The 12,717-nt window shown below is 35.4% G+C and overlaps 1 protein-coding gene across 2 annotated transcripts in view; it reads left to right on the forward strand.

Moving 5' to 3' along the window:
- Positions 1-12,717, forward strand: part of ANKRD26 (ankyrin repeat domain containing 26) — a 107,444-nt gene that overhangs the window by 18,349 nt on the left and 76,378 nt on the right. For both annotated transcript variants that reach the window (XM_033100795.1, XM_033100794.1), the window contains 4 exons: positions 1,291-1,324; positions 2,795-2,867; positions 9,528-9,588; positions 9,679-9,881. In XM_033100795.1, the coding sequence (XP_032956686.1) occupies positions 1,291-1,324; positions 2,795-2,867; positions 9,528-9,588; positions 9,679-9,881 (371 nt within the window). The remainder of the gene's footprint in view (positions 1-1,290; positions 1,325-2,794; positions 2,868-9,527; positions 9,589-9,678; positions 9,882-12,717) is intronic.

A 12,717-nucleotide genomic window follows, 5' to 3' on the forward strand; every position in this document is an offset into this window, starting at 1 on the left:
TAAGCATTATTTGTTAGAGCAGTTTTAGGTTCATAGCACAATTGAGCAGAAAGTACAGAGTTCCCACAAAGCACATATCCCTGTACACATAGAGCCTCCTTCATTGTTGACACCCTGCACCAGAATGGTACATTTCTGCCAGTCGATGAACTGCACTAAGTCACCGTTATCACTCAGAGTCCGTAGTTTACATTAGGGTCACTCTTGGTGTTGTACAATCTGTGGGTTCTGACAAATGTCTAATGACGTCTCCACCATCCTAGTACCATACAGAATAGATTCGCTCCTAGATATCCTCTGTGCTTTGTTTACTCAGCCCTCCGTTTTCCCTGACCGCTGGAAACCATCTTTTTACTACCTCTGTAGTTTTCCTGAATGTCATACAGTTGGAATCATACAGTGGGTATCTTTTTGAATGTTTAAAAAATTAAAATTCCAAGGTCTTTGAATGTAGTTATTCAAGATAACCTCTTTGTCTTTTGTGAGTTTTTGCTTCTTTGGTTGTTTGTTGCTGTTGTTCGTTGGCATAGGATCTGATGACATATGCCTTACAAGCTGAAAAAGCATGATTTCTATAAACATTTGCCTCATAACGGGGAGAGTTGCGAAAAATGGCATCACGCGCTACTGCACAGCACTGTTTGGACCTTCCTGCTCTATGAGGTCCAGATAGACTCTAGCAATGGAAGGAAACAGTCTCAGGGATTATACTTGATAAAACTGGAATCACAAAGTCTTTCATACTTACCTTGCAATGATGGCAGAAAGAGTCTGCTTCCTGTGTTGTGCGGTGCTGGAAAGTATTGCCCATCGACTGGTGTTTCATCTTAAACTGAACACTCTTGACGGAAGAGCTGGACACGTACTGTGTAACAGCAAGATAAGTGTACACTGTTAGAACTCAGCTTCATGATAGAAGTCAGAAAAATCATGCGATTTACATTTGACATTGTCAGTTTATGATACTGATTTTATTAAAGATACCATTTTCTTTCAGTTTGATGGGGTTTGGTTAGGATTATGATCATTATAAATAACAGTCAACTTGTATGTATCAAATTTTGATAAATACCTTTCTTTTTTTCTTGTGTTTCACATATAGAAAGGAGGGGAAGTAAAAGTTCTTCATGTATTAATTGTCTACCAATAGTATCCTTAATATTCATTCTAGTATAGTCTTTAGGCATTGTCCCAAAGGAATACTTTTTAATACAGCATCAGTCTGATACTTTTAAAGTTCTGTATTTTTCTATTGTGGATTTAAAATGTATTTTATGTTTTCTTTAATAGTGGATGAGTGTTCTGAAGAAGACTCTGTAAGCAGGTAAGATTTTATGGATTTTAAAAAATCATGTGTTAACTAAGGGACTGCAGAGAAGAGAAACCAACATTTATTGAGTGTTCTACTCTTGGCTAGACCCTATATTACCATGTTTCCCCGAAAATAAGACCTAGCTGGACAATCAGCTCTAATGCATCTTTTGGAGCAAAAATTAATATAAGACCCAGTATTATATTATTTTATATTATATTATATTATATTATATTATATTATATTATATTATATTATATTATATTATACTTGGTATTATATTATGTTATGTTATGTTATATTATATTATATTATGTTATATTATATTACAAGACTGGGTCTTGTATTATAGCAAAATAAGACCAGGTTTTATATCAATTTTTGCTCCAAAAGACTCATTAGAGCTGATTGTCCGGCGAGGTCTTATTTTTGAGGAAACACGGTTTGTGCTTAACATTTGTTATGTAGTCATCACAATAGCTGTGCTGTTCTAGCTTACTTTTTATTAATTAGACATTGTGGTTCCGTGAGGTTGACTGGTTGACCTATGGTTCCATAGTTACTGGAACATAGTGGCTGACCCGTAGTTTGACCTTCAGCCTGCCTGGCTTCCCAAAGTCATTCTCTTTCCCTCAGCCTGTACTGAGAAGTTCCTGGGCAGCTCTGGAGTCAGGATTTAGATGCAGGTCAGATGAGCTCAGAGAGTCTAATTTAGTTATGTGTTAATGCTGATTTCGAGTTTTCCTAAGAAGCCTGGAGTAGGGAAATAAAGAGCTCCTACTGCGGGTCATTTGAGCCTGTCCTTGTTTCAGGAGTCCGTGCCTTCATAGGCTGAAGATTTCAAGGTTAGAGATTGCCAGGGAGCCCTGAGGATGAGAGATCTGGGAGTGGGAAGGCTAACAACATACACATTTGTTCTTTGACTTTCGTGCATGTGACTTGCAAACATTTCAAACATTTCAGGAAACTCACTGTACTATTTTAGGATAAAAGGAAAGAATGGGGTCATCTTAGTTAGTGGTTTCCATGCTAAAAATGAAGACAGCCATTTTTGACAGACACAGATTAGTTTCTGAAGCTAGACAATGGAGAAGGGACAATGTATCTTTCTACCTTGATTTAGGTCATCAGATTTGGCCTAGTTCAGATTACAGAAGTTATATCAGCCATTAATTGGATTTTCAATCCGTCCTTCATGACTTATGGTGAAAACAAAGTAATTTCAGGCTTTGCCGATATATTGGTTGTCACTGTTTGTGATGGAAATTTAGACTGTATCTTCATTGAATATGTCATAGGTTGGGAGAGGTGGAGGCAGAACTAGATAACTGAAAACTTTTTAAAAACAGGCCAAATTTTAATTATATCAAGAAGCGTCATTTAATATGCAGATAGCTGAACTACCACTCCATTTTTGTTGTTATTTTTGCTTTTATAAAGAAATGAACTCACTTGTTTTTGTTGTATATCTTTACCCTAAAGTCTTTCCAAAAAACCTGGCATTGATGATTCATGGCCTACATCAGATGATGAAGACTTTGATTTTGATACCAAGGTACAGTGCTCCTTTGTAAAATGAATTTTCCTGCTCTGAACTTAGTTTTGAGTGGTTCTTACTCGTAAAATTTAGTAGAGGTCCACCTATCATTGTTTTATGTTTTTAATGCAAAATTCATCAGAGCACACTTTTATAGAAATATGACTAGTTGAGGTTTTTTTCCTTTTTCTTTCTTTTTTTTAATTTTAGTAAGTACTGAAAGTGGCGGCTGAAAAAAAGAATGGGCTGTATATTATATTATATTAGTATATTATGTTAGTATATAATGTAGTATATTATATTATACTATATAATAATATATAGTAATAGGAAAATTATATTGGGAAAAGGTTTCCCACAATGGAAGAGATATGAAATTTGGTCAAGAGTAAGGATTATAAATGAAATGTTTAATGGATCAGATTACTTATTGTAATAATCACAATATCTTTCTGGAGCCTTTCAGTTCCAAAACTAAATGGCATATAATATATAGTTTTTTTAAAATTTATTTTTAAATTTTTTTAAAATTTTGGTATCATACAGTTGTTCGGAGGGAGTTTTTTCTGTTTCTATCCTGGGTTCCACATTTAGACTAAAATAGTAGAAACTGTAGAAATTTAGAAATTTAAATTGTCTTTCCCAAAACCCATATTACAAAGGGATTCCACTGTGTTCTAAATCATTGCACTAAGAGTATATTTAAAAGTCTTCATCTAATTGAAGAATACATGTTTTGCCTAAAACAATAACTAGTTCTAGAATCAGAGATTCTTAATAACCATATGGTAAAATTCAGAGATTTTGTTGTTTTTTAAAATTTTAATTTCAATTATAGTTGACATTCAATATTATGTTAGCTTCAGGTGTATAGCACAGTGGTTAGACATTTATATAATTTACAATGTGATGCTTGATAAGTCTATTATCCCACCACCATACTTAGTTATTACAATATTTGGACTATATTCCCTATGCTGTACTTTACATCCCCATGACTATTTTTGTAACTTCCAATTTGTACTTCTTAATCCCTTCACCTTTTTCAACTAGCCCCCAACCCCCCTCCCACCTGGCAACTGTCAGATTGTTCTCTGTATCTATGAGTTTCTCTTTTGTTTATTCATTTATTTTGCTTTTTAGATTCCACATATAAGTGAAATCATATGGTATTTGTCTTTCTCTGTTTGACTTACTTCACTTAGCATAATACCCTCTAAGTCCACCCATGTTGGCACAAATAATAAGATTTTATTCTTTATTATGGCAAAGTAATATTCCATAGTACATATGTACACATCTTCTTTATCTAGTTGTCTATTGATGAACACTTAGTTTGCTTCCATATGTTGGCTGTTGTAAATAATGCTGTGATGAACATAGGGGTGCACATATCTTTTTGAATTAGTGTTTTGGATTTCTTTGAATAAATACCCAGAAGTGGGATTGCTGGGTCATATGGTAGTTCTAGTTTTAATTTTTTGAGGAAACCTCCATACTATTTCCTAGACTGGCTGCAAAAATTTGCAACCCCACCAACATTGCTCGAGAGTTCCCTTTTCTCCACATCCTCACCAACACTTGTTTGTTTTTAATTGAAGTTTTTTTTTTTTTTTTTTTTTTTTAGTTTCAGGTGCACAAAACAATGCAATAGCCAGACATTTCACCCCCCACAAAGTGACAACCCCTCCCAATCTACTGCGCCCCCTGACATCGTACATATCTATTAAAATTTCATTGACTATTCCGTATGCTGAACTCTATATCCTGTGTGTGTGTGTATATATATATATAAATATATCCTGTGAATATATATATATGTACATATATATATGTACATATATATATATATAAAATTATAGTTGGCATACAATATTACTCAACACTTGTCTGTTGATTTATTAATGATGGCCATTCTGCCAGGTGTGAGGTGATATCTCATTGTAGTTTTAATTTGCATTTCTCTGATGATTAGTAACATTGAACATCTTTTCATATGTAAATTGGCCATCTATATGTTTTCTCTGGAGAAATGTCTATTCAGGTCCTCTGCGCATTTTTTAATTGGATTGTTTGTCTTTTTGGTGTTAAGTTGTATGAGTTCTTATAAATTTTTTATATTAACCCCTTGGATATGTCATTAGTGAATATCTTCCCCCATTTATTAGGTTGTCTTTGTTTTGTTGATGGTTTCCTCTGCTGTACAAAAACTTTTTAGTTTGATGTAATAAGTATGGGTGTTGTTTTTTTTAATCCATTCAGCCACTCTATGTCTTTTGATTTGGAGCATTTAATCCATTTACATGTAAAGTGGTTATTGATAGGTATGTAGTCATTTCCATTTTATTATTCACATTTTTTACCTTTTCTTCTTCTTCTTCTTCTTCTTCTTCTTCTTCTTCTTCTTCCTCTTCCTCTTCCTCTTCCTCTTCTTCTCCTTCTCCTTCTTTGTCTTCTTCTTCTCTTCCTCCTCCTCCTCTTCCTTTTCCTTTTCCTCCTCCCCCCCCCCCCCACTTCTTCTTCATTCCTCTAAGATTCCTTGTAATACTGATTTGGTGGTGATGAACTCCTTTAGCTTTCTCTTGTCTGGGAAACTCTTTATCTCTTCTTGATTCTAAATGATAGCCTTGCTGTGTAGAGTAGTCTTGGTTGTAGGTCCTTGGTTTTCTTCACTTTGAGTATTTCGTGCCAATCCCCTCTGGCCTGAAAAGTTTCTGTTGAGAAATCATCTGACAGTCTTATGGGAGCTCCCTTGTAGGTAACAAACTGCTCTTTTTGTTGCTGTTTTTAAGATTCTCTCTGTCTTTAACCTTTGGCATTTTAATTATAATGTGCCTTGGTGTGGGCCTCTTTGGGTTCATCTTGTTTGGGACTCTGGGCTTCCTGGGCTTGTATGTACATTTCCTTTGCCATGATAGGTAAGTTTTTAGTTATTATTTCTTCATATAGGTTTTTAATCTTTTGCTCTTTCTCTTCTCCCTAGTACCCCTATGACATGAATGTTGTTCCAGAGGTCCCTTAAACTATATTTTCTTTAATTCTTTTTTCTTTCGCTGTTCCAAATGGGTGTTTTTTTCCACTACCTTTCTTCTGAATCACAGATTTGATCCTCTGCTTTATCTAATCTGCTGTTGATGCCATCTAACGTATTCTTCATTTCTGACTGGCTCTTTTTTATGGTTTCTATGTCCTTTTTTATGTTTACTACCTCTTTATTTCAAAGTTCCAACTGAATTAATCTATTCTTTCCTGAAGTTCATTGAGCATCCTTATAACTAGTTTTTTGAACTCTGTATCAGGTTGATTGCTTGCCTCCATTTTGTTTAGTTCTTTTTCAGAAGTTTTTTCCTGTTCTTTCATTTGAGACGTATTTCTTTATCTCCTCATTTTGGCTGCCTTTCCATATTTGTTTCTTTGTATTAGGTAGCTCTACTAAGTCTCCCACTTCTGGCAACGTGGCCTTATGTAGTTGGTGTCCTGTGGGACCCAGTGGCCCATTCTCCCTGGTCACCTGAGCCTGATTCTCCACGAGTGTCCCTTGTATGGGTTGTATGTGCCCTCCTGTTGTTGAGACTTGATTACTGTTGACATGTCAATGTGTGGAATTGACCCTTAGGCTGACTGCATGTGAGGACTGTCTGTGACTATGGCAGATGAACTATTGTGTGTGGGCTAACCCCACGGAGGGGGATTCACTGTTGCAGGCCTCTGGTGTCTGCTGAGTCCACCCTTTGGGTGTGTCATTTGTGGAGCTAATTGGGTGATGCTGTGGTACGGTCTGAAGCCCGTCTCTGGGTCTGTTGGTTCTTGGATTTCTTGGGAGCAGCTCTGGTGTAGGTCTTCTGCTGCTTGTGGTTGGCCCAGGGCCACCTAGTAGGAGTTACAAAGTGATCTGCTGTTGGTAACTGCCTGTGCTGGGCTTGGAGGCACCTGGGAGAGGCTATGCTATGAATGGAAGCCAGCTCCCACTAGTACTGGGCTAAGGGCCACTTAGCCATAAGTACGGACATGCTTTTTTGGGGTTTGTGGACCTTTAAGAGATTTCAAGGAAGTCCACAGTATGGGCCGAGACCAGCTGCTTGTGAGTAGTATTTGCTGAGAGATGTTCAGGCCTGTGCATGAGTTGGGTGGGGCAAGTTCTGAGTGAATCACCAGGGTGAGGCGAGTTTAATGGAGAGTCAGATTTGGAGCCCACCTGCAACTGCCAGCTGTGTGGGGGAAGGGCTCAACAAATGATTAAAATGGAAGACAATGCTGCCCCTCCATATCTTGCACTGAAGTCAGACAGTTCACGTCTTCCCTATATGTCCCTGGTACTTTTCAAGTTTCTGCCCAGTGCTGGAGCTGAAAGCAAGTGTGTCGTTCAGTGAGTAAGTCCATGCTCCTTTTAAGAACATCTGGGAGTCCGGCAGCCCTACATCACACCTGGATGGAATCTCTGCTGATTTTAACAGCTAGATACTGTGGAGACTCCTTTTGCCACTACTGGGGCTCCTGCTGGGGAGTGCAGTGTGGGACTGGAACTCCTCACTCCTCAGGGGGGACCTCTGCAACCAAGGTATCCCTTCTGATTCTTAACTACTCACATATGGCTGTGGGACCCTTCCTACCAGTCTTGATGTGGTTTCTTCTGTATATCTTTAGTTATAAGAGTTCTGTTCTGCTAGTTTTTAGGTGGTTCTCAAAAGTGGTTGTACTATAATTTAGTTTTAATTTTGATGTGGTCATGGGAGGAGGCAAGCATTTACCTATTCCACATTCTTGACCAAAACTAGAAACTTTTGTATAATAGCTTTTAAAAATATCTACCCAACCTTGTATCACAGTCTCAAATTTCAAATTTCAGATGTTTTGTTATTATAATGATTTAAACATTCATTTTAAAGCCCCTGCATCCTAAAAGGTACTGGACATTAGAAAACATAATTGTGCATATCCTGGAGCAGGTAGAATAAGGTCTTGCATGTAAGAAGCTCTTTAATATTTTTTTAAATGTGAATAAGTGAACAAACACAAATAGCGTTTGTGTAATGAAATGTTACAAGTAATACATTAGACATAATATATCAAAGTTAAATCTATTTGAATTTCTAGAAATATGACTTAAATTTATATTCCCTTTTAATGTTTAGGATATATAATTTCAGTTGAGTTATGTTGAGGAAATATGTCACAAATAAGAAGGAAATAAATAAGAAATATGTGTTAAGAAAGTAAATTATAGTATATTTTTTAGTATCCTTCAATTGTGAGCTTAGGATTTTATATTAAAAATTTTCAAACTTTTCTTAGCCCTGTCTCATGTTCCATTAAATATATCCTTTAAAAAAATTTTTTTTAATTAAATTTATTCGGGTGACATTGGTTAATAAAATTATATGGCTTTCAAGTGTACAGTCCTATAAGGCATCATCTAAAATACATTTTCAAGCCACACATTCCTTTTTAGAATTCTGATTACCAACTCTTTCTCCAAGTAGAAAGCAGATGTGTTAGGAACATTTCTTTCTCTATTTTTTTTTTTTTCTCTCTCTAGTTATTTATAGCTTTCGTGTCATCATAGATGCCCACGTTCAAATAATTGTATGACTAATTCTATACTGACAAATTAAACTTTTTATTACAGTAGAATTTGTAAACAGATAATTATAGAGTAATGCAAATCAGTATTATTAGGATGTACTGTGAACCAAATACTCTGTTGTATATAATTTTTTATGTATTTATATATTTTTATAAAATATTATATATTTTAATATATAATAAATATGTAAAGCAGAGATTTTTTCCAGTGTATTCCTAATAATACTGATGATTACTAAAGTCTTATAAATATATTTATATATAGTGAAATTATATATATATATATATATATATATATTTATCCACATACCTTGTACTTATGCTTTGCTTTTTATCCTTGTCTTAAGCTTGTACTTGTTTAATTGGTTATGTCTCATTTATTTCCTTTCTTTCTCCTCTCCCACCTCCTTTTTGTTTTTATTCCTAGCCTAATTTTTTCCTTGCAGAAAACATTGCTTCAGTGTGTTTTTTTCAGTCCATCTCTCTGTCTCCATTGTCAACATATCTTGTCATGGCTTTCTATTTAGTATGTATGTAGCTCTTTATGAATTATTGCCCCTCAGGTTTCTCCTATTTTTTTTTCTCTTTCTTGGAAGCAGTTGAATTGAAACAATCATTTGTTTTTAGCTTTTTGACAAACAGAATAGAAGCCACTTTATACTGTTTGCATTTCCAACCTACCTACTACTAAAAACTATACTCTCATATTTTCTCCCACAAGAGATAATTCATGTAACGATAAATCATGCAAACACATTTCAAAATATAACAAGTAATTAATTTAAATGTCTTAATGTTATCTTTTTTTCAGTAGTACTCTAAACTACATAGAGTTAACTTTTATAATCTAATGGATATCATAGTATTTGGATAATAATCTTAGAGACGATGATAGTAACATTTTGCAGCTTACTTTGTCTTCTCTTTCAATTTTTACCCTATAGGAATATGTAGGTTAGTACATGGCAGAGCTGGGATACAGATCTACATCTGAATGATTCCAAAGACTGTGCTCTTTGTGTGAAATCACATATTAATGGTGAATATTATCATTATTATCAAATTTGATACTTAAAGCTATAATTTTTTTCCTAGAATGTCGTGAAACCAAGCTTAGCAAAGCTAATGACTGCTGTTCAACAATCCCAGAAAAACAGTAAGCTATTTGAAGACTCTGCTCTTATGTTATGAACTGATTTGAAGTCACAGATATTTTCATGTACTCTTTACTTTGTTTTTACTGTAGTAGAAGCAAAATATGCCATTGTGAGACCTGAAAATAAGATCTTCTATGAGGACAATAAATCTCATAGTGAGAATGAAGATCTGGCTGAGACCCTTCCCAAACCGTCAAAAACAGTCCAGGGCCTTTCTCATCCTGATTTTCCATCACCTGAACCTCTTGTAAAACCTCCTTTCATGCCTTTAACAGTCACTGGTCTTGCAAAGGTAAGTTGTTTTGTTTTAAGTTTTTTCCCCATTCTTTTTCATATACCATCCCCCTGATCCTAGTAATGAAAAGGATCCTAGAAAGAAATGGAGGTCCTGAAGATCGGAATAGAAAATAAGTTAAGTAACAACAGATATATATGTACAGGACTCGGTTTTATAAAGGTTAGTGGGAGTAAACATTTCTTAGGTATGCCATTATGGCAGGAAAGAATTAAAAGGCAACTAGAAAGAATAGCTAGATGAATGTGAAGATGAGGATGAAGGGGAAATATTCTTTTAAGAAAGGTAAGATGAAAATAAAGATTTAGTAAGAGTCAAGATTAGGAGATTATTATAAAGAAACAACAGAAATGAGGCTAAGGGAGAGCAGAAACTTGCTATATTATAATATATAATAGAAATTATTTTAAGTGCAAATTACGAAAAGAAAGCCAGGTAATGAAAAAAATGTTCAAAATTGCTTATAGCTGATTTTTATGAAAAACTGAAGGAAAATTTAGTTCTCAACTATTTTTTGTTCATTGAAGTTTTTATTTGAAGTTTTATTTTTGGTAATCTTCACTTTTAAGCTTAATAAAGTGACATCTTGTATTTAATATAGCAAAACCTGTTCATAGATAATGTAAAGTGAAGTCTGTTATAGGCCTTATCAAATTTATTATGAATTATGAATTTTTGGCCCTTTTTTATTGTGTTTTCTAACTTATCTTACTGTTTGGTATATACTTAACTTGCTTTTTTCTAAAGGTTTTTATTAAAATATAGCTAACATACAATATTATATTAGTTTCAGGTGTACACCATAATTATTCAATATTTAAATACCTAAAGAAGTGTTCACCATAAGTCCAGCAACCATCTGACATCGTACCACTCTATCACAATATTATTGACTATATTCCCAATGCTGTACATTACATCCCCATGACTTATTTGTTTTATACCTAGAAATTTGAACCTTTTATTCCCCTTCACCTTTCCCCGCCTTTTAAATTTTTCAATTGCAGTTAACATTCAATAGTATTTTATATTGATTTCAGATGTACAGCACCTGAAATTAAACTTTTGTATAATTTAAGTAGTGATCCGCCTGTCTATTCTAGTACTTTTAGTAATTTAAAGTGGTTAGCCATGTGGAAGGAGGTATCAACACAGGAAAGATGGCATCCACCCGCTGGCCACACGGGAGGAGGGCTCAACACAGGGACTATGGTGGCTTTCTCTCCAGCCCTCATTCTGAAGCCATACAACTCAGTCCCACCCTTTATGTCTCTGGCACCTCCTGAGCCACAGTCCCTCCACCAGAGTCCAGGGTGAGGGCCTGGGAGTGAGTGGATCCCTGCAGAAGGTGTGGGGAGGTAGGGGTTCCCCTTAAGTGCACACCTGCTTTTCCTGCCACCTTCTGTTTCAATTGAGTGGACAGAATCAATTCCCGCTGATTTTTCACAGCCAGGTATTGAGAGGGCTTCTCTTTCTGGCACTTGTGCTCTGGTTTGGGGAGGCTGGTGTGGGCCTGGGACCCCTCGCTCCTCAGGGGAGAACTTTGCAGCTGAGATATTCCTCCCAATTCCTGACTGCCACATGTAGGTGTGGAAACAGCCATTTTATGTCTCCACCCCTCCTACTAGTCTCAAGGTGGCTTCGTCTTTATATCCTTAGTTATAAAGGACTTCTGTTCAGTTACAGGACTTCTAGTCTTCAGATTGTTCTCCAGTTTGATTGTTCTATAATTTGGTTTTTATTTGGTCATAGGAAGAGGCAAGCACAGCATTTACCTGCTCTGCCATCTTGTCTGAAACTCTTAACTTGCTTAATTAACTCATCTTACTGTTTGGTAAAATCTTGGTAGGTGTTTTAGATTTTTAGAAAACAAAGATAAGGAAATAAATAGCACTTTATTTTTTTCATTAATTAAAATTACACTTTCTCGTTATGTAAATGACGTACTTAATCTATATTCATTGAATGAGAAAATAAATTAAGCTATAACACTCTAAAAGAAAAAAAACAAATTCTTTTTTTCTGTAAAGATTCTTTGAAAAAAATTTTTTTTATTGTATAATTCTTTTTTATATGAAATATCCAGAATAAGTTAATCCATAGAGATAGAAAGCAGATTAGTGGTTGCCAGGGGCTGGGGGGTGGGGGAATTGGGAGTGACTCTAATGAGAATGCGATTTCCTTTTGGGGTGATGAAAATGTTTTGAAATTAGGGGTGATCGTTGTATAACATTGTGAATGTACTAAATGATACTGAATTTTTCATTTTATTTTTTTATTTTTTATTTTTTAAAAAATTTTTAAAGAGTTTTTAATTGGGGAAGGGGTACAGGACTTTATTGGGGAACAGTGTGTATTTGCAGGGCTTTTTCTAAGTCAGGTTGTTGTCCTTTCAATCTTAGTTGTGGAAGGCACAGCTCAGCTGCAGGTCCAGTTGCTGGGACTCGATGATTCAAACCGGCAACCTTGTGGTTGAGAGCCCACTGGCCCATGTGGGAATCGAACTGGCAGCCTTCGGCATTAGGAGCCGGGAAGGAGCCCCAACCACCTGAGCCACCGGGCTGGCCCCTGAATTTTTCATTTTAAAATGGTTAATTTTATGTTTTGTGAACTTATACCTCACTAAAAGAACACTGTCACAGCAATAGTCAAACAGTCAATGAAATTAAGATCATGTAATACATTTTAGAACAATCAAATGGACTCATTTAAAGCATGTCTTTCTTCTGTTGTTGCTTTTTTAACTTAATGATATTTCTTAGATATTGCTCTCTAGGGGCTATTTTGTTCTTTGCAATGACTGCAGAGATGTCCATTGTGCAGAAGTCACATG

This window comes from Rhinolophus ferrumequinum (genome assembly GCF_004115265.2).
Source record: "Rhinolophus ferrumequinum isolate MPI-CBG mRhiFer1 chromosome 5 unlocalized genomic scaffold, mRhiFer1_v1.p scaffold_110_arrow_ctg1, whole genome shotgun sequence".
Lineage (NCBI taxonomy): Eukaryota > Metazoa > Chordata > Mammalia > Chiroptera > Rhinolophidae > Rhinolophus > Rhinolophus ferrumequinum.